The sequence below is a fragment of the Heptranchias perlo genome, chromosome 24 (assembly GCF_035084215.1).
Source record: "Heptranchias perlo isolate sHepPer1 chromosome 24, sHepPer1.hap1, whole genome shotgun sequence".
Lineage (NCBI taxonomy): Eukaryota > Metazoa > Chordata > Chondrichthyes > Hexanchiformes > Hexanchidae > Heptranchias > Heptranchias perlo.
Window position 1 is genome coordinate 42,154,309 of NC_090348.1, and position 20,035 is coordinate 42,174,343.

Consider the following 20,035-nt stretch of genomic DNA (forward strand, 5'->3'; position numbering starts at 1 on the left):
CAGGGGAATGGGACCAATTGCTAACTCTTTCAGAGAGCTGGCACAGGCACGATAGGTCGAATGGCCTCCTTCTGTACCATATAATTCTATGAATTTCAGGCCTCTCCCGAGTGCTACGAGCACGAATTTATTGAGTCTCCAGTTCCATGTGGTGCTAACTGTGTTTATGCTCAAGATGAAACAAGTGAGTGCTGGGCTTTCTGCTGCCCGCACCAAAACACATTCCAGGTCCGGCATGGCAGAGTGTGGCACCAGTTGGGCATCCACCATGATTCACTGGGTAAATGCGCCACCTGACGTAGAACAGAGCCAGTCACCTTCAGTCCAGGACTATTCTGAAGCTGACCCCAGCCTGGGGTACTAATAGGAGTCAGCAACCACGTGCTTGGGCGATGGGGTGGAAAGGCAGCTCTGGGGTGCAGTTCCCGATCACTATCCATTGACTCCTGCTGGAGGCCCTGCACATCAGGTTCGATGGGATCATGCCCAGCGTTGATACCCCCCTGTCATCAAATAATCACCTACTGCTTCCTGTCACGGTTGAACTAACAGCAACAGAAAGGCTGCACAAGAAAGAGGAGAACACCTCACGAATGGGGGAGAAAAAAAAAGCCTTTGACTTTAACGTTCTGTTGTGACCTTTGCTCAGAGCACAGCAAGCTGATGGACAGATTCCTTACACAGCCTTTGACTGTGAACAGTCCCTCTCCAAATCAATGGAGATCAATGTGTTTGCGAGCACTACAACTGACACACGTGTGGTACTGAACGAGTGCTGCAGGCAAGCCCAGCCAGCACTCCAGAACCTCACACAGAGGCAGCTTAAAGGAGATTAAGGTGTTCTGCGAGTGACTCGAATCACTAATGTCGCATCAAAAACCGGCCAATAAAACAATACTACAAACGACAGCTACCAACGAATATGAGTCGCCAATCCTGCTGAGAGATTCAGAGGAGAGTAACAAAAGGAGCTGGACAAATAGCTGGTTGCGAATGAAATTGTTGGTTACAGAGGTGGGCACAGACTGAGATAATCGAGTACTCCTTGGGATATAACAGTCCCTGTGCTGGCAGGCTTAATGTTGTCTGGAGGACAGCAAACCAGGCCTAAATGATGGGAATGTGAGGCACTTTGGAATCTTCCATTATTTCCTTTGGGGATTGAAATTTTCAAAGAGAATTTTACCCCAAAATTAAATTGTGGGATAGACCACATGATGTGTGGAAGGAGCGGGATTGTTTGGCCATTCAATCTCTTTTTCTTCAATGCTTTCTGATAAACCATGAGAAGAAGATTGGTGCAGAATTTTACCATCATTTCTATCACATTTGAAGCATCATTGGCCTCTGTGCCTATCTCTCCTCCTCTTGCCACAACCCAAATTTATTACCTCAAGGTTGGATTTGTTTTCCCACATCGGCCCTCCATTCATATAAATCATCCAGATTGTCCTCGCCCACACTAAGGCCCGTATCCCCACCACCGAAGCTCCACTGGCGCCCCGTGCCCCAGAAAACCGACTTCAAGATCCTCATCTTCAACTTCAAATCCTTCCATCGCCTCATCAGTCCCAACCTTAACAATCTCCTCGAGCTGTGTGCCCCTGTGGGACCCACTTCTCCTCCCACACCAGCCCATCACTCTGTCATTGATGGCCATACCTCCAGCCACCCGTCCCCACCCTCCGAAACTCTCCATCTCCATCCAGCGTCGCTGCCTTGTAACTTCCCCTTCCTACCTTCAAAAGCCTCCGAAAGACTTTTCTCTTTGAATGTGCTTTTGCCTCGACCCATTTTCCCTCCTGCTCTATGTCCAAGGTTCTGAAGGACAAGTTTAAGGCAGAAACGTTTCATTCACAAATATTTCCACATCCAGATTCCCAATTGGCCATATGTGGCAAGTGGCTAACGTATTGGACAACACTGTTCCAAAGAGATGTTCAATTCATTTGAAAATGTTTGCAGCCTTGTTTCCACTTGTTCAAAAAGCACTCTCTGTCTATCACTGATGCACTTTCTGTCAAACTTCACACAAAAACTTAATTGCGTTGCTCGTGTATGACATTGTTACCAGGTTTCAGGCTGGTCCAGTTGGGCCAAGTCAGAAGGCTTTGGGAACCACAGTACAGCATGTAATCTCGGCTGACGCTGCAGGGAATGCTGCATTGTCATAGATGCCATCCCTGGGATGAGACGTTAAACCAATACCCAACTTGCCTGCTCAGGTGGACATAAAAGGTCCCCCGGCATGATTTGAAGAAGAGTCGGGGGAGTTCTCCGCGTGTCCAGGCCAACATTTCTCCCTCAACCATTACCCCCATGGCCAACTGTCCATTCGTCTCATTGTTGTTTATGGGATGTTGCCGGTGCGGAACGGCTGATAGTTTTGCCTACACATCAACAGTCACTGCACTTCAAGAAAGTAACTCACTGTGTGAAGCACTTTGTGATGTTTTAATGTGGTGCTATTTCAATGCATATATTTCTATTTCTTTCTGACAAAGCTTGCTCTTCTCCCTCAGAGACAATGCACCTTTAAGAGTTACCTACAGAAATATTTGTTTGTAAAATGATACACTGCAATAGAACAATGCTGCATCTGTGTCTTGCCTGAATAGCACTCTTGTGCATTTAAATCAGCACTGTGTTGTATTCGGATTACTGTTTGTCAGAGCCAGCTGTAACTGCAGTAATTAGCTGGCCATTTAGAAATTTAAAAAAATGTTTTGTTACATTTGATATTTGAACCCTTTTGCTATTCTAAAGAAAACAAGTGGGCTTCAAAACAATACACGGCCCTTTTGTTTTCAGAATAATTCTGCCATCGCTTTAAAAAACCTTTTAAGCAGAAAAAGAAAAGAAATGTTCTCGTCTCGATGATTTGTGCACAATCCTTATACATTAGGTTTCAGTGCAACTCAAAACTCTTCTTTAAAAACAAATTTAACTGGGAGAGCTCCCCTGGCATTGCTCATAGTATGTAGGATATAACTGATTTTTCGCCACAGGGGCATGACACCACGTAACACACAGTGCATTATTCTGCTGTCCGGGACACAGCGATGCTAAACTTGACCTGTCCCTTTTAAGAGACAAAGGCTAATTGTCAATAGGCCCATCATTCGATCAATTCAAGGTTAACTGCCAATGGTGAGGGAAGTTTGCAGATGCGTCCACCTGAGAGAGCAGACAGGGCCTCGGTTTGATGTCTCATCCGAAAGATGGCACCTCCGACAGTGCAGCATTCCCTCAGTACTACACTGGGAGTGTCAGCCTAGATTTTGTGCTCAAGTCTCGAGAGTGGGACTCGAACTTTTTGACCCAGAGGTAAATGTGCTGCCACTGAGCCATGGCTGGCACTTACAATTAGCATCACCACGAGTACTACTTACTGACGTGTTCTGACACTGGACACTGGAGCTGTTGAATCGTAGGGCCGGAACTCGCTGCTCCACTCCGTGGATGTTCAGGATGCACTCGTAGCCTCGCTGGCCTGATTGTGGCTGTGGAAGATTTTTCGATTTCAAGGTGATGGGTTTCACCACCCCAACGGGCACCAGAATCTTCTCAGCAGGGAGCAGCTGTGGACAGTCCTGGAGAGAAAGGACAAGTAGAACGTCAACGTGACAACGTCAGCCACGATAAATGTTCTCATTGAGCAGATCCAAGACCCAGATTACAGGACACCACCAATTAAGAGAGAAGTTGACGGATATCAGGAAGCAGGGATGAGGCGATACGTAATTTCCAATGGCTCCCAGTGCCATTTTCCTTTGATAATAGTGGTGGGGATGGGGTTTCAGGAGGAAAGTGCGAGAAGATGTGGGATGGTGAGAGGACAATGTGGGAGTTGAGGGGAAGGGGAAGTTGCTGGGATTGGGGGGGGGGGGGGGAGGAAAGGAGGAAGCTGGGCATGGAAGTGGACGGAAATGTTCAGAAAGATAAAGAGGTAAAGAGAGAGTGAGTGAAGAATCTGTCTGGAGAAGACGCATGGAACAGTAAGGGGGAAAGCGAAGGGTAGGGAAGAAGAGAAAAACAAAGGATGTGGGACGGGGTAAGGGGAGGGGAAGAGTTGGAATGCAGAGAGGGAGGAGGAGAGGGATGAAGCAAAAATTGTAAAGGGAGAAAGCAAATGCAGCTTTCTGTTGTGACCAGCCCCCTTCCCTGCCACACCACACCATCCACCCAAAAGGAAAGGAGAGAAACAGAAGGAGAGCAGCAGAGGAGGCCAAGGGGACAAGCAGGAAAGGGATAGAGGGATGAACAGCAACAGGCAGGTAAGACAGACACCATAACCTCTGACTTATTGTATCCAATGCAATGGGAAATCCACTTGTAATATATTAAAAGCTTTACGCATTTCCTGTGTCACATATTCTTTCTGTAACAATTTCCTTGTTACACCTTGTTGAGCATCTTTTCATTTTAAAGTCGGATTTCTTCGAACTCACCACAAGCAACAGCTGTTCGTCTAAATTTAATCTCAAATCTGCACATATTTCCTGTCAATTTTTTCCATTATAAATTCCCAGGTCCACATTTTTAATGAAAACTGCCCACGTAAACTTGTCATGCCGTAAATACACTCTTCCGCCACTTGCGGCATTCGAGTGACAACTTTTGCCATGAGAAAATTCCAATGTTCACATTTATAATGGGAATGGTCTGTGCAAACTCGTAGCGCTACAATTATACCCTCCAGCCAGTGGCAGCACTATCACAGTAATAACGGGAACTGCCTGTGCACGACTGCACTGCCACAGGCGGGAAAGATACCCTCAGAGTGAGTGGGCGGGGGGGGGAAGAAAAAGGCAGGAGGAGAAAACTGAAGAGAAAAGGAGCAAATCTCAACATCACTTTGAGAACAACACCTCATCATAGCCAGCGATTAGGTGGTAGGCCTGTTGCCATGGTGAAAATGCCCTCTGTAGTTCTTTCTTGACTTTGGTTTCCGGTCATTACATAAATTGGCCATTCCAGTCTTCCCAGTTACGGTCATCTGTTTGTTGGAGGAGCTACGAGATCTTCGGTTCCTGAAGAATACCTTCACAGTGAGATCGAATTTAAAAGGGGGGCATATGACGTGTCCCTAGTAGGACAATGCCAGCCTGCTTCGCCCACTGTCGCTAACAGGAACAGACCACAACACACAATAAAAAAAGGAGCTGTGATATAAAAGAACACTGTCTTCCTTATTAAAAATAAAATATATGAATGCAGTTTTTCCTCTGGCTCTGCCTGTAAAAACTGACACGATAAGACACGACTTGAAGTTCATCAACTTGACTAAATTCTTCACTTTCCTACTTTGCATATGAAAAGGCTAAAAACAGAGAGAAAAGACCATTACAGATAGGTCTGAAGAGCCTGAATGAGAAACTGACAACTGTACACAATGTTGGTTTTATCAGCTTAACATGGCTGTCATTTTAAGTAATTGAAATTTAATGAGACTTTATTCCTTCCATTGGATCCTCGCAGAGTTCTTGCAAGAAGGATGAAAAAGGAAATCTGCAAAGTTCGTTTTTATCTCTACATATATTTTATATACAGATCAATTTTCTCTCAAAGGTCAAACTATTTAACACACGTTGCAACTCCTGAACATATCTGCAAATCCATCGGAACTGGTCTCATTCTTCTCATCTGTTCTTTGATTCCCTTTCATTAAAATTTGTTTCATTTTCTCTCTGATTGTACGAGCACAAAGGCAGCTCGGGAAATGTTGTGGCAATAAAACACTTTACAACAGAGCAAGATAAAGCACATTATTCCATTATTATTCTGCAGGCAAAGCCGCTGTTTTCACAGCCCCCTGAAGGAGGTATTTCACACCAATGAGCTGGTATTGAGAGGGGACTGGGTGGTGAAGTCAATTAGCACACAAGCCTTTCACTCCAGGATCTGGATTTTCAATCTACCCACAGGAAGCCTCCTTGGTTGTCTGTCAGGGGCGTGCGTGGAATGGTTTTGGGTCGTCTGAAGCCAATTTCTGATGAAAGGTCCAAATCCGAAATATTTGTTCAACTCTGGTCCTCACAGAGGAGGAGTACCAGCATTTCCGTAGCATTGCGTAGTTCCAGCATTTTCCATTTTTGTTTCAGGTTTCCAGTATCTGAAGTGTCAGCTGTGGCTCACTGGTGGCATTCTCACCTCGAAGTCAGAAGGCTCTGAGTGTTCAAGTCCCACTTCAGAGGCCTCCTTTAAGATGTTCCTTAAAATCTACTGCTTGGGCCAAGCTTTTGGTCACCTGCCCATATATCTTCTTTGGCTCAGTGTCCGTTTTTGTCTGTTGATGCTCCTGTGAAGCGCCTTGGGATGTTTTACCGTGTTTAAGGCACGATATAAATGCAAGTTGGGGTTGTTGTTGACCACATAATTTGGCTGACACTTCAGTGCAGTACTGAGGGAGTGCCACATTGTCAGAGGAGCAGTCTTTCAGAAGAGACGTCAAACTGAGGCCCCGTCGGCCCTCTCAGGTGCACGGAAAAGAGCCCATGGCACTATTTCGAAGAAGAGTGGGGGAGTTCTCCCCAGTATCGTCAGCCTCTCCGCTCTTCTTCAAAATAGTGCCATGCAATCTTCTGCGTCCAACAGAAAGCGCAGACAGGGCCTCGATTTAATTTCTGATCTGAAAAATAGCACCGCCAACAGTGCAGACCTCCCTCAGCACTGCACGGAGGTGTCATGAAAGATTATGTGTTGTTGCACTGGAGTGGGGCTTGAAACTACAGCCTCCCAACTCAGAGCACAACAGTGCTAACTCTGAGCTGAGAGGACACTGGACCAAGCACGGAGCAAGATGAAGCCATACATTTACTCAAGCTCGCTCCTTGTGTGCACCATGTTCAACCGACTGTATAATGGACCGTGCTCCACACATTTCACCTCCTGAGGGAAAATTTTGTATCAATAATCCCTGATCCTCAAAGAAAATTAAGCAAAATTCCAGCATATTCATTCATTCATGGCTCAGGTCCTCCTTCATCCTTGCTTTCTCCAGGAAAAACAAGTTCCATTCTGTCAGTCTCTCTTCATACCTTTGTGTTTGACCTCTAAACACCTCCGCCACCACCCCCCCGACCCCCACTTCAAAGCATCCACATTCCTTTGAAGGTCAGCCACCCCAAATTATTATATTTTTAAAATATATTTGTTTTTGGGATGTGGGCACCGCTGGCAAGGCCATGTTTATTGCCCATCCCTTGTTACACTGAGATGATGGTGACGATGGGCCTTCACCTTGAATCTCTTGGGTCCTCGTGGTGATGGTGCTCCCATGGTGATGCAGGGAATTCCAAGTGACCCAGTGACAACGAAGGAACGGTGATAGATTTAAGTCAAGGATGCTGTGCAACTTGGGAGGGGCATGGGATACTCTAAATGTTGTTTCACCAATGATCCATATGAGCTCAGGATACTTTCCTTCCACTTGCAGTCAGATGCTCTTGAGATGGAGCCTTGTATTTATTTAGCTTTGCTGACAACAATTTCGCACTGACTGGCATTCTAAGTGAATGATCAATAATCACCTCCCAATGTTCCTCCTTCTCTTCCTCTGCTAATGGATGCCCTTTCATCATGCACACACATATGCTGCTCCCTGTTCCAATATGATTCAACGTACATTCACCGACATTAAAAAAACACCTGTTGAGGCGATGTTAACAGGAACTCTGTTTTCGGGGGCTTAAAGGGATAGTACCTTCATGGAAAAATATTCTCCAAACCGTGATATTCAAATGTAATGACAAAGACCACAGAAGAACACATCATGGCATCAGCTGCCAGAGGTGACGCAGGACCCCTCCCTATCTCTGTAACCTCCTCCAGCCCGACAACAGTCCGAGATCTCGACGCTCCTCCATTTCTGGCCTCTTGCACATCCCCAATTTCCATCGCTCCATCATTGGCGTCCGTGCCTCCAACTGCCTAAGCTCTAATTTCTGGAATTCCCTCTCGAAACCCATCCGCCTCTGTACCTCTCTCTCCTCCTTAAAGACACTCCTTAAAACCAACCTCTTTGACCAAACTTTTGGTCACCTGTCCGAATATCTCCTGATGTGGCTTGGGGTCAAATTTTGTTTGATAACGCTCCTGTGAAGCACCTTGGGACGTTTTTACTACGGTTAAAGGCGCGACATAAACGCAAGTTGTTGACTCTTCACTAACCGAAACAGGAAAAAAAGTTTCGACTACTTTTATCAATAAATTGGATCACCTATAGGGATATAGGAACAGGAAGAGACCATTCAGCACCTCAACCCTGCTCCGCCATTCAATTAGATCATGGCTGATCTGCGTCTTAACTCCATTTACCCGCCTTGGTTCCATATCTCTTCACACCTTAATACCCTTGTCAAACAAGAATCTATCAATCTTAGTTTTGAAATTTTCAATTGACCCCCAGCCTTGTCAGCTTTTTGTGGGGAGAGAGTTCGAGATTTCCATTCCCCTTTGTGTGAAGAAGTGCTTCCTGACATCACCCCAAAATGGCCAAGCTCTAATTTTAAGGCGATGGCCCCTTGTTCTGGGACTCTTCCTACCAGAGGAAATTATTTATCACATGATTTTTATTTCCGGGTTCACCATGGGAACAAAGTTTTGTCGCACTGAAATATTTGGTTCACACATTTTTTTTTTGCATTTTAATACATATTGTTTCGATCAATCTATTATATCACTGCTCTTTGGACATGGTTGAGCCCTCAATTGGCCCATGGAGCATGTTCCTGTTCCGAACACAGCAGGTACAGATGGGGTTGGGGTGGCTTTGTTGTTTTGTTTCAAAACTGGTATCATTTGAAATAATGAGATAATGACAACCATCAGAAGGTCTCATTAAATTACTGTAATAATAAACAAAACACCTTTGCATCCATAGCTTTCCATTTATCTTTGACCCTCACAGGTCTCCTGTTGTTAGGTTTTGAATCGCAGTTTAAATGCTCAGCAAGAACAACCATCCCTTCTCTGCTCTTCTTGACAATGGAACACTGCTCGTTCCCCACCCTTTCAGCTCCATGACTGGAGGCCCATCTCCTTAGGAATTCTCTTCCTTTTAACCACTTCTCGCCCTGCTTTCAAAAGGCTTTGGGGCAAAAAAAATACCTGTTCTTCAACCATCTCTGTCTGCCCCACCCAAACCCCCAAATCCTTCTCTTATTTTTTTCTCTCTCTGCTCAGTATCCACTTTTTTCCCACCTGTTTAATCGCTCTGAGGTGTTTTCTTTACGCGAGGAGCTCTGTAGAAATGGAGTAAGTTACGACCACGTCACAGGGAAACCCTCAGCTCATTGCTTCAATTCCCACTTCGTACCTGACAGGGATCAAAAGTCAACAATGCCCACTTCCTCACCACCATTTCTAAATATTAATTTAAAAGGATACAGGCCATGTCCATCCTGTGCAAATTTACCTCAGGAGGCCGAGCCAAAATTCTCTTTGGAATTCTCGACCCCAGAGGGCTGCAGATAATCAATCATTGAGTATATGCCAGACTGAGATCGATTAACTTTTTGGACTCGAAGGGAATCAAGGGGATCGGGTGGGAAAGTGGAGTTGAGGACAAAGATCAGCCATGATCTCATTGAATGGCAGAACAGGCTCGAGGGGCCGAATGGCCTACTCCTGCTCCGATTTCTGATGTTGTGATGTTTTTATGAGTGTGTCTCCACTGGGTCTTTTGGACCAGAGTACTGCAGGAGCTCAGTCTGGTCAAAAAGCGACAAAATGTTGATCTCACAAGGGGAGAGGCTGGTCAATGGGACAGACACTGGTTTTTCACCTCTACTTGAATGCAGCCGAGACGAATGAGATGAAAGTCTCCGCTGTCTGTCTGGGCCCTTTGCATTGAAATCCATCTGCCCCAGTCTTGCCCACTCGCTTAATTTATCCATGTCTCCTTGTAATTTTATGCTCCTGTCTACACTACTTACTGTGCCACCAATCTATGTATCATCAGCAAACTTGGATATTTGGCTCTATGTTGTCTTATCCAAGTCATTAATAAATATAGTCAACACTTGAGGATCCAGCACAGATTCTTGTGGGATACCACTGGTCATTTCCTTTCAATTCGAGTCCAAACCCATTATCTCTACTCTGTGTCTTCTACCATATAACCAGTCTCCTGCCCAGTTCAATAAATTGCCTTCAATTTCATGAGTTTTAATTGTAGCTCACAGTCTTTTCTGTGGAACCTTATCAAATGCCTTCTGGAAGTCAGAAGCACAGACTGCATTGCAAATGGAGTGAATTGTGAACCGAATGGGAACTTCAGAGTTTGGTGAGAGGGGGACTCTGTCAAAGTAGTGAGTGAATTGAAATTAAAATTTAGTTTTAAATTGAATGTAAAACATGAAAACTTAAAAAGAAATTGCAAGTTTGGTGACAGTTAACAGAAACTGCAAGTCAGTGACAGTTAACTGTCAATCACTTGCAACTGATTAGAGGTAATTACTGTCAGCTGGAAGCTGATTGAACAGGTGCAACTGCTGTTCTCCCAACATCTATAAATTAGAAGGTGATCAGCTGCAGTACAGAGCACCCGCCACTGCACGTGCAAGTGATGGTGTGTGTGGGCTTTTTTTTGTGTGTGGCTTGGCTTTGGTGGAGTGTGTGGACTGGCTGTGTTGGTTGGTTATGGTGGAGTGTGTGGACTGGCTGTGTTGGTTGGTTGTGGTGCAGTGTGTGGACTGGCTGTGTTTGTTGGTTGGTTATGGTGGAGTGTGTGGACTGGCTGTGTTTGTTGGTTATGGTGGAGTGTGTGGACTGGCTGTGTTTGTTGGTTGTGGTGCAGTGTGTGGACTGGCTGTGTTTGTTGGTTGGTTATGGTGGAGTGTGTGGACTGGCTGTGTTTGTTGGTTATGGTGGAGTGTGTGGACTGGCTGTGTTTGTTGGTTGGTTATGGTGGAGTGTGTGGGCTGGTTGTGTTGGTTGGTTGTGGTGGAGTGTGTGGGCTGGTTGTGTTGGTTGGTTATGGTGGAGTGTGTGGGCTGGTTGTGTTGGTTGGTTATGGTGGAGTGTGTGGGCTGGTTGTGTTGGTTGGTTGTGGTGGAGTGTGTGGGCTGGATGTGTTGGTTGGTTGTGGTGGAGTGTGTGGGCTGGTTGTGTTGGTTGGTTATGGTGGAGTGTGTGGGCTGGATGTGTTTGTTGGTTGTGGTGGAGTGTGTGGACTGGATGTGTTGGTTGGTTGTGGTGGAGTGTGTGGGCTGGTTGTGTTGGTTGGTTGTGGTGGAGTGTGTGGACTGGATGTGTTTGTTGGTTGGTTGTGGTGGAGTGTGTGGGCTGGTTGTGTTGGTTGGTTATGGTGGAGTGTGTGGACTGGTTGTGTTGGTTGGTTATGGTGGAGTGTGTGGGCTGGTTGTGTTGGTTGGTTGTGGTGGAGTGTGTGGACTGGATGTGTTTGTTGGTTGGTTGTGGTGGAGTGTGTGGGCTGGTTGTGTTGGTTGGTTATGGTGGAGTGTGTGGACTGGCTGTGTTGGTTGGTTGGTTGTGGTGGAGTGTGTGGGCTGGTTGTGTTGGTTGGTTATGGTGGAGTGTGTGGACTGGATGTGTTTGTTGGTTGGTTGTGGTGGAGTGTGTGGACTGGCTGTGTTGGTTGGTTATGGTGGAGTGTGTGGACTGGATGTGTTTGTTGGTTGTGGTGGAGTGTGTGGACTGGCTGTGTTGGTTGGTTGGTTATGGTGGAGTGTGTGGACTGGATGTGTTTGTTGGTTGGTTGTGGTGGAGTGTGTGGGCTGGTTGTGTTGGTTGGTTATGGTGGAGTGTGTGGGCTGGTTGTGTTGGTTGGTTATGGTGGAGTGTGTGGACTGGCTGTGTTTGTTGGTTGGTTATGGTGGAGTGTGTGGACTGGTTGTGTTGGTTGGTTGTGGTGGAGTGTGTGGACTGGCTGTGTTGGTTGGTTGGTTATGGTGGAGTGTGTGGACTGGTTGTGTTTGTTGGTTGGTTATGGTGGAGTGTGTGGGCTGGATGTGTTTGTTGGTTGGTTATGGTGGAGTGTGTGGACTGGCTGTGTTGGTTGGTTATGGTGGAGTGTGTGGACTGGCTGTGTTGGTTGGTTGTGGTGGAGTGTGTGGGCTGGTTGTGTTGGTTGGTTATGGTGGAGTGTGTGGACTGGCTGTGTTGGTTGGTTATGGTGGAGTGTGTGGACTGGCTGTGTTTGTTGGTTGGTTATGGTGGAGTGTGTGGACTGGCTGTGTTGGTTGGTTGTGGTGGAGTGTGTGGACTGGATGTGTTTGTTGGTTGGTTATGGTGGAGTGTGTGGGCTGGATGTGTTTGTTGGTTGGTTATGGTGGAGTGTGTGGACTGGTTGTGTTGGTTGGTTATGGTGGAGTGTGTGGACTGGCTGTGTTGGTTGGTTATGGTGGAGTGTGTGGACTGGCTGTGTTGGTTGGTTGTGGTGGAGTGTGTGGGCTGGTTGTGTTGGTTGGTTATGGTGGAGTGTGTGGACTGGCTGTGTTGGTTGGTTGTGGTGGAGTGTGTGGACTGGATGTGTTTGTTGGTTGGTTGTGGTGGAGTGTGTGGGCTGGATGTGTTTGTTGGTTGGTTATGGTGGAGTGTGTGGACTGGTTGTGTTTGTTGGTTGGTTATGGTGGAGTGTGTGGACTGGTTGTGTTTGTTGGTTGGTTATGGTGGAGTGTGTGGACTGGATGTGTTTGTTGGTTGGTTATGGTGGAGTGTGTGGACTGGATGTGTTTGTTGGTTGGTTATGGTGGAGTGTGTGGACTGGTTGTGTTTGTTGGTTGGTTATGGTGGAGTGTGTGGACTGGATGTGTTTGTTGGTTGTGGTGGAGTGTGTGGACTGGATGTGTTTGTTGGTTGGTTATGGTGGAGTGTGTGGACTGGTTGTGTTGGTTGGTTATGGTGGAGTGTGTGGACTGGATGTGTTGGTTGGTTGTGGTGGAGTGTGTGGACTGGCTGTGTTGGTTGGTTGTGGTGGAGTGTGTGGACTGGCTGTGTTGGTTGGTTATGGTGGAGTGTGTGGACTGGTTGTGTTGGTTGGTTATGGTGGAGTGTGTGGACTGGCTGTGTTGGTTGGTTATGGTGGAGTGTGTGGACTGGCTGTGTTGGTTGGTTGTGGTGGAGTGTGTGGACTGGATGTGTTTGTTGGTTGGTTATGGTGGAGTGTGTGGACTGGCTGTGTTGGTTGGTTGTGGTGGAGTGTGTGGACTGGCTGTGTTGGTTGGTTGGTTATGGTGGAGTGTGTGGACTGGCTGTGTTGGTTGGTTGGTTATGGTGGAGTGTGTGGACTGGCTGTGTTGGTTGGTTGTGGTGGAGTGTGTGGACTGGATGTGTTTGTTGGTTGGTTGTGGTGGAGTGTGTGGACTGGCTGTGTTGGTTGGTTGTGGTGGAGTGTGTGGACTGGATGTGTTTGTTGGTTGGTTATGGTGGAGTGTGTGGACTGGCTGTGTTGGTTGATTGCTTGCGGTGGGATGCGTGGGCTGGCTATGTTGGTTGGTTGTGGTGGAGTGTGTGGGCTGGTTGTGTTTACTTGTGGTGGAGTGCGTGGGCGGTTGTGTTGGTTGCTTGCGGAGGAGTGCGTGGGCGGCTGTGTTGTTTGGTTGCGGGAGAATGTGTGGGCTGGTTGTGTTGGTTGGCTGCTTGCGGTGGGATGCGTGGGCGGTTGTGTTGGTTGGTTGTGGTGGAGTGCGTGGGCGGTTGTGTTGTTTGCTTGCGGAGGAGTGCGTGGGCAGTTGTTTTGTTTGCTTGCGGAGGAGTGCGTGGGCGGTTGTGTTGGTTGCTTGCGGAGAAGTGCGTGGGTGGATGTGTTGGTTGGTTGGTTGTGGTGGAGTGCGTGGCCGGTTGTGTTGGTTGCTTGCGGAGGAGTGTGTGGGCTGGCTGTGTTGGTTGGCTGCTTGTGGAGGAGTGCGTGGCCGGTTGTGTTGTTTGGTTGCGGTAGAATGTGTGGGCTGGCAGTGTTTACTTGTGGTGGAGTGCGTGGCCGGTTGTGGTGGAGTGCGTGGCCGGTTGTGGTGGAGTGCGTGGCCGGTTGTGGTGGAGTGCGTGGCCGGTTGTGGTGGAGTGCGTGGCCGGTTGTGGTGGAGTGCGTGGCCGGTTGTGGTGGAGTGCGTGGCCGGTTGTGGTGGAGTGCGTGGCCGGTTGTGGTGGAGTGCGTGGCCGGTTGTGGTGGAGTGCGTGGCCGGTTGTGGTGGAGTGCGTGGCCGGTTGTGGTGGAGTGCGTGGCCGGTTGTGGTGGAGTGCGTGGCCGGTTGTGGTGGAGTGCGTGGCCGGTTGTGGTGGAGTGCGTGGCCGGTTGTGGTGGAGTGCGTGGCCGGTTGTGGTGGAGTGCGTGGCCGGTTGTGGTGGAGTGCGTGGGCGGTTGTGGTGGAGTGCGTGGGCGGTTGTGGTGGAGTGCGTGGGCGGTTGTGGTGGAGTGCGTGGGCGGTTGTGGTGGAGTGCGTGGGCGGTTGTGGTGGAGTGCGTGGGCGGTTGTGGTGGAGTGCGTGGGCGGTTGTGGTGGAGTGCGTGGGCGGTTGTGGTGGAGTGCGTGGGCGGTTGTGGTGGAGTGCGTGGGCGGTTGTGGTGGAGTGCGTGGGCGGTTGTGGTGGTTGCTTGAGGAGGAGTGCGTGGGCGGTTGTGGAGGTTGGTTGTGGTGGAGTGCGTGGGCGGTTGTGGTGGAGTGCGTGGGCGGTTGTGGTGGTTGCTTGAGGTGGAGTGCGTGGGCGGTTGTGGAGGTTGGTTGTGGTGGAGTGCGTGGGCGGTTGTGGTGGAGTGCGTGGGCGGTTGTGTTGGTTGCTTGCGGAGGAGTGCGTGGGCGGTTGTGTTGGTTGGTTGCGGAGGAGTGCGTGGGCGGTTGTGTTGGTTGGTTGCGGTGGAGTGCGTGGGCGGTTGTGTTGTTTGCTTGCGGAGGAGTGCGTGGGCGGTTGTGTTGGTTGGTTGTGTTGGTTGGTTGTGGTGGAGTGTGTGGGCTGGCTGTGTTGGTTGGTTGTGTTTGTTTGTTTTGGTGGAGTGTGTGGGCTGGTTGTGTTGGTTGGCTGCTTGCGGTGGGATGCGTGGGCTGGCAGTGTTTACTTGTGGTGGAGTGCGTGGGCGGTTGTGGTGGAGTGCGTGGGCGGTTGTGGTGGAGTGCGTGGGCGGTTGTGGTGGAGTGCGTGGGCGGTTGTGGTGGAGTGCGTGGGCGGTTGTGGTGGAGTGCGTGGGCGGTTGTGGTGGAGTGCGTGGGCGGTTGTGGTGGTTGCTTGCGGAGGAGTGCGTGGGCGGTTGTGGTGGTTGCTTGCGGAGGAGTGCGTGGGCGGTTGTGTTGGTTGGTTGCGGTGGAGTGCGTGGGCGGTTGTGTTGGTTGCTTGCGGAGGAGTGCGTGGGCGGTTGTGTTGGTTGGTTGTGTTGGTTGGTTGTGGTGGAGTGTGTGGGCTGGCTGTGTTGGTTGGTTGTGTTTGTTTGTTTTGGTGGAGTGTGTGGGCTGGTTGTGTTGGTTGGCTGCTTGCGGTGGGATGCGTGGGCTGGCAGTGTTTACTTGTGGTGGAGTGCGTGGGCGGTTGTTTTGTTTGCTTGCGGAGGAGTGCGTGGGCGGTTGTGTGGGTTGGTTGCTTGCCGTGGAGTGTGTGGGCGGTTGTGTGGGTTGGTTGTGTTGGTTGGTTGCATGGGCGGTTGTGTTGGTTGGTTGTGTGCGGTGGAGTGCGTGGGCAGTTGTGGTGGTTGGTTGCCTGCGGTGGAGTGCGTGGGCAGTTGTGGTGGTTGGTTGCCTGCGGTGGAGTGCGTGGGCAGTTGTGGTGGTTGGTTGCTTGCGGTGGAGTGCGTGGGCGGTTGTGTTGGTTGGTTGCCTGCGGTGGAGTGCGTGGGCGGTTGTGTTGGTTGGTTGCCTTTGGTGGAGCGCGTGGGCGGTTGTGTGGGTTGGTTGCTTGCGGTGGAGAACGTGGGCAGTTGTGTGGGTTGGTTGTGTGTGGCGGACTGTGTGGGTTGGTTGCGTGCGCGGTTGTGTGGGTTGGTTGTGTGCGGCGGAGTGCGTGGGCGGTTGTGTGGGTTGGTTGCGTTGGCGGTTGTATGGGTTGGTTGTGTGCGGCGGAGTGCGTGGGCGGTTGTGTGGGTTGGTTGTGTGGGTTGGTTGCATGGGCGGTTGTGTTGGTTGGTTGTGTGCGGTGGTTGCTTGCCGTGGAGTGTGTGGGCGGTTGTGTGGGTTGGCTGCGTGCGCGGTTGTATGGGTTGTTTGCTTGTGGTGGAGTGCGTGGGCGGTTGTTTTGGTTGGCTGGCCAGCCAGCGGACTGAGAGGTTGGGTGTGGTGGTTGGTGCGCTGGCTGGCCGGCTGGCCAACTGGCAATGAGTGGTGGTTGGTTGCCTGCGGTGGAGCGCGTGGGCGGTTGTGTTGGTTGGTTGCCTGCGGTGGAGTGCGTGGGCGGTTGTGTTGGTTGGTTGCCTGCGGTGGAGTGCGTGGGCAGTTGTGGTGGTTGGTTGCTTGCGGTGGAGTGCGTGGGCGGTTGTGTTGGTTGGTTGCCTGCGGTGGAGTGCGTGGGCGGTTGTGTTGGTTGGTTGCCTGCGGTGGAGTGCGTGGGCGGTTGTGTTGGTTGGTTGCCTGCGGTGGAGTGCGTGGGCGGTTGTGTTGGTTGGTTGCCTGCGGTGGAGTGCGTGGGCGGTTGTGTTGGTTGGTTGCCTGCAGTGGAGTGCGTGGGCGGTTGTGTTGGTTGGTTGCCTGCGGTGGAGTGCGTGGGCGGTTGTGTTGGTTGGTTGCCTGCGGTGGAGTGCGTGGGCGGTTGTGTTGGTTGGTTGTGTGGGTTGGTTGCATGGGCGGTTGTATTGGTTGGTTGTGTGTGGTGGAGTGCGTGGGCGGTTGTGTGGGTTGGTTGCGTTGGCGGTTGTGTGGGTTGGTTGCTTGTGGTGGAGTGCGTGGGCGGTTGTGTGGGTTGGTTGCTTGTGGTGGAGTGCGTGGGCGGTTGTGTGGGTTGGTTGCGTTGGCGGTTGTGTGGGTTGGTTGCGTGCGGTGGAGCGCGTGGGCGGTTGTGTGGGTTGGTTGCTTGTGGTGGAGTGCGTGGGCGGTTGTGTGGGTTGGTTGTGTTGGTTGGTTGCATGGGCGGTTGTGTTGGTTGGTTGTGTGCGGTGGTTGCTTGCCGTGGAGTGTGTGGGCGGTTGTATGGGTTGGTTGCTTACGGTGGAGTGCGTGGGCGGTTGTGTGGGTTGATGGAGCGCATGGGCGGTTGTGTGGGTTGGTTGCGTTGGCGGTTGTGTGGGTTGGTTGCTTGTGGTGGAGTGCGTGGGCGGTTGTGTGGGTTGGTTGTGTGCGGTGGAGTGCGTGGGCGGTTGTGTGGGTTGGTTGTGTTGGTTGGTTGCATGGGCGGTTGTGTTGGTTGGTTGTGTGCGGTGGTTGCTTGCCGTGGAGTGTGTGGGCGGTTGTGTGGGTTGGTTGCGTGCGCGGTTGTATGGGTTGTTTGCTTGTGGTGGAGTGCGTGGGCGGTTGTGTGGGTTGGTTGCGTTGGCGGTTGTGTGGGTTGGTTGCGTGCGGTGGAGTGCGTGGGCGGTTGTGTGGGTTGGTTGTGTTGGTTGGTTGCTTGGGCGGTTGTGTGGGTTGGCTGGCCAGCCAGCGGACTGAGAGGGTGGGTGTGGTGGTTGGTGCGCTGGCTGGCCTGCCGGCCGACTGGCAATGAGTGGTGGTTGGTTGCCTGCGGTGGAGTGCGTGGGCAGTTGTGGTGGTTGGTTGCCTGCGGTGGAGTGCGTGGGCGGTTGTGTGGGTTGGTTGCATGGGCGGTTGTGTTGGTTGGTTGCTTGTGGTGGAGTGCGTGGGCGGTTGTGTGGGTTGGTTGCATGGGCGGTTGTGTTGGTTGGTTGCTTGTGGTGGAGTGCGTGGGCGGTTGTGTTGGTTGGTTGCTTGCGGTGGAGTGCGTGGGCGGTTGTGTTGGTTGGTTGCCTGCGGTGGAGTGCGTGGGCGGTTGTGTTGGTTGGTTGCCTGCGGTGGAGTGCGTGGGCGGTTGTGGTGGTTGGTTGCTTGCGGTGGAGTGCGTGGGCGGTTGTGTTGGTTGGTTGCCTGCGGTGGAGTGCGTGGGCGGTTGTGTTGGTTGGTTGCCTGCGGTGGAGTGCGTGGGCGGTTGTGGTGGTTGGTTGCTTGCGGTGGAGTGCGTGGGCGGTTGTGTTGGTTGGTTGCTTGCGGTGGAGTGCGTGGGCGGTTGTGTTGGTTGGTTGCCTGCGGTGGAGTGCGTGGGCGGTTGTGTGGGTTGGTTGCTTGCCGTGGAGTGTGTGGGCGGTTGTGTTGGTTGGTTGCTTGCGGTGGAGTGCGTGTGCGGTTGCGATGGTTGGTTGCCTGCGGTGGAGTGCGTGGGCGGTTGTGTTGGTTGGTTGCCTGCGGTGGAGTGCGTGGGCGGTTGTGGTGGTTGGTTGCTTGCGGTGGAGTGCGTGGGCGGTTGTGTTGGTTGGTTGCCTGCGGTGGAGTGCGTGGGCGGTTGTGTTGGTTGGTTGCTTGCGGTGGAGTGCGTGGGCGGTTGTGTTGGTTGGTTGCCTTTGGTGGAGTGTGTGGGCAGTTGTGTGGGTTGGTTGTGAGGGTTGGTTGCGTGGGCGGTTGTGTGGGTTGGTTGTGTGCGGTGGTTGCTTACGGTGGAGTGCGTTGGCAGTTGCGGGGGTTGATGGAGCGCATGGGCGGTTGTGTGGGTTGGTTGCGTGCGCGGTTGTGTGGGTTGGTTGCTGGTGGTGGAGTGCGTGGGCGGTTGTGGTGGAGTGCGTGGGCGGTTGTGTTGGTTGCTTGCGGAGGAGTGCGTGGGCGGTTGTGTTGGTTGGTTGCGGTGGAGTGCGTGGGCGGTTGTGTTGGTTGCTTGCGGAGGAGTGCGTGGGCGGTTGTGTTGGTTGGTTGTGTTGGTTGGTTGTGGTGGAGTGTGTGGGCTGGCTGTGTTGGTTGGTTGTGTTTGTTTGTTTTGGTGGAGTGTGTGGGCTGGTTGTGTTGGTTGGCTGCTTGCGGTGGGATGCGTGGGCTGGCAGTGTTTACTTGTGGTGGAGTGCGTGGGCGGTTGTTTTGTTTGCTTGCGGAGGAGTGCGTGGGCGGTTGTGTGGGTTGGTTGCTTGCCGTGGAGTGTGTGGGCGGTTGTGTGGGTTGGTTGTGTTGGTTGGTTGCATGGGCGGTTGTGTTGGTTGGTTGTGTGCGGTGGAGTGCGTGGGCAGTTGTGGTGGTTGGTTGCCTGCGGTGGAGTGCGTGGGCAGTTGTGGTGGTTGGTTGCCTGCGGTGGAGTGCGTGGGCAGTTGTGGTGGTTGGTTGCTTGCGGTGGAGTGCGTGGGCGGTTGTGTTGGTTGGTTGCCTGCGGTGGAGTGCGTGGGCGGTTGTGTTGGTTGGTTGCCTTTGGTGGAGCGCGTGGGCGGTTGTGTGGGTTGGTTGCTTGCGGTGGAGCACGTGGGCAGTTGTGTGGGTTGGTTGTGTGTGGCGGACTGTGTGGGTTGGTTGCGTGCGCGGTTGTGTGGGTTGGTTGTGTGCGGCGGAGTGCGTGGGCGGTTGTGTGGGTTGGTTGCGTTGGCGGTTGTATGGGTTGGTTGTGTGCGGCGGAGTGCGTGGGCGGTTGTGTGGGTTGGTTGTGTGGGTTGGTTGCATGGGCGGTTGTGTTGGTTGGTTGTGTGCGGTGGTTGCTTGCCGTGGAGTGTGTGGGCGGTTGTGTGGGTTGGCTGCGTGCGCGGTTGTATGGGTTGTTTGCTTGTGGTGGAGTGCGTGGGCGGTTGTTTTGGTTGGCTGGCCAGCCAGCGGACTGAGAGGTTGGGTGTGGTGGTTGGTGCGCTGGCTGGCCGGCTGGCCAACTGGCAATGAGTGGTGGTTGGTTGCCTGCGGTGGAGTGCGTGGGCGGTTGTGTTGGTTGGTTGCCTGCGGTGGAGTGCGTGGGCGGTTGTGTTGGTTGGTTGCCTGCGGTGGAGTGCGTGGGCAGTTGTGGTGGTTGGTTGCTTGCGGTGGAGTGCGTGGGCGGTTGTGTTGGTTGGTTGCCTGCGGTGGAGTGCGTGGGCGGTTGTGTTGGTTGGTTGCCTGCGGTGGAGTGCGTGGGCGGTTGTGTTGGTTGGTTGCCTGCGGTGGAGTGCGTGGGCGGTTGTGTTGGTTGGTTGCCTGCGGTGGAGTGCGTGGGCGGTTGTGTTGGTTGGTTGCCTG

At 51.7% G+C, this 20,035-nt stretch overlaps 1 protein-coding gene across 4 annotated transcripts in view; it reads right to left on the reverse strand.

Moving 5' to 3' along the window:
• plxna4 (plexin A4) overlaps positions 1–20,035 on the reverse strand; it is a 552,119-nt gene that overhangs the window by 110,148 nt on the left and 421,936 nt on the right. For all 4 annotated transcript variants that reach the window (XM_068005167.1, XM_068005168.1, XM_068005169.1 and 1 more), the window contains exon 10: positions 3,393–3,593. In XM_068005167.1, the coding sequence (XP_067861268.1) occupies positions 3,393–3,593 (201 nt within the window). The remainder of the gene's footprint in view (positions 1–3,392; positions 3,594–20,035) is intronic.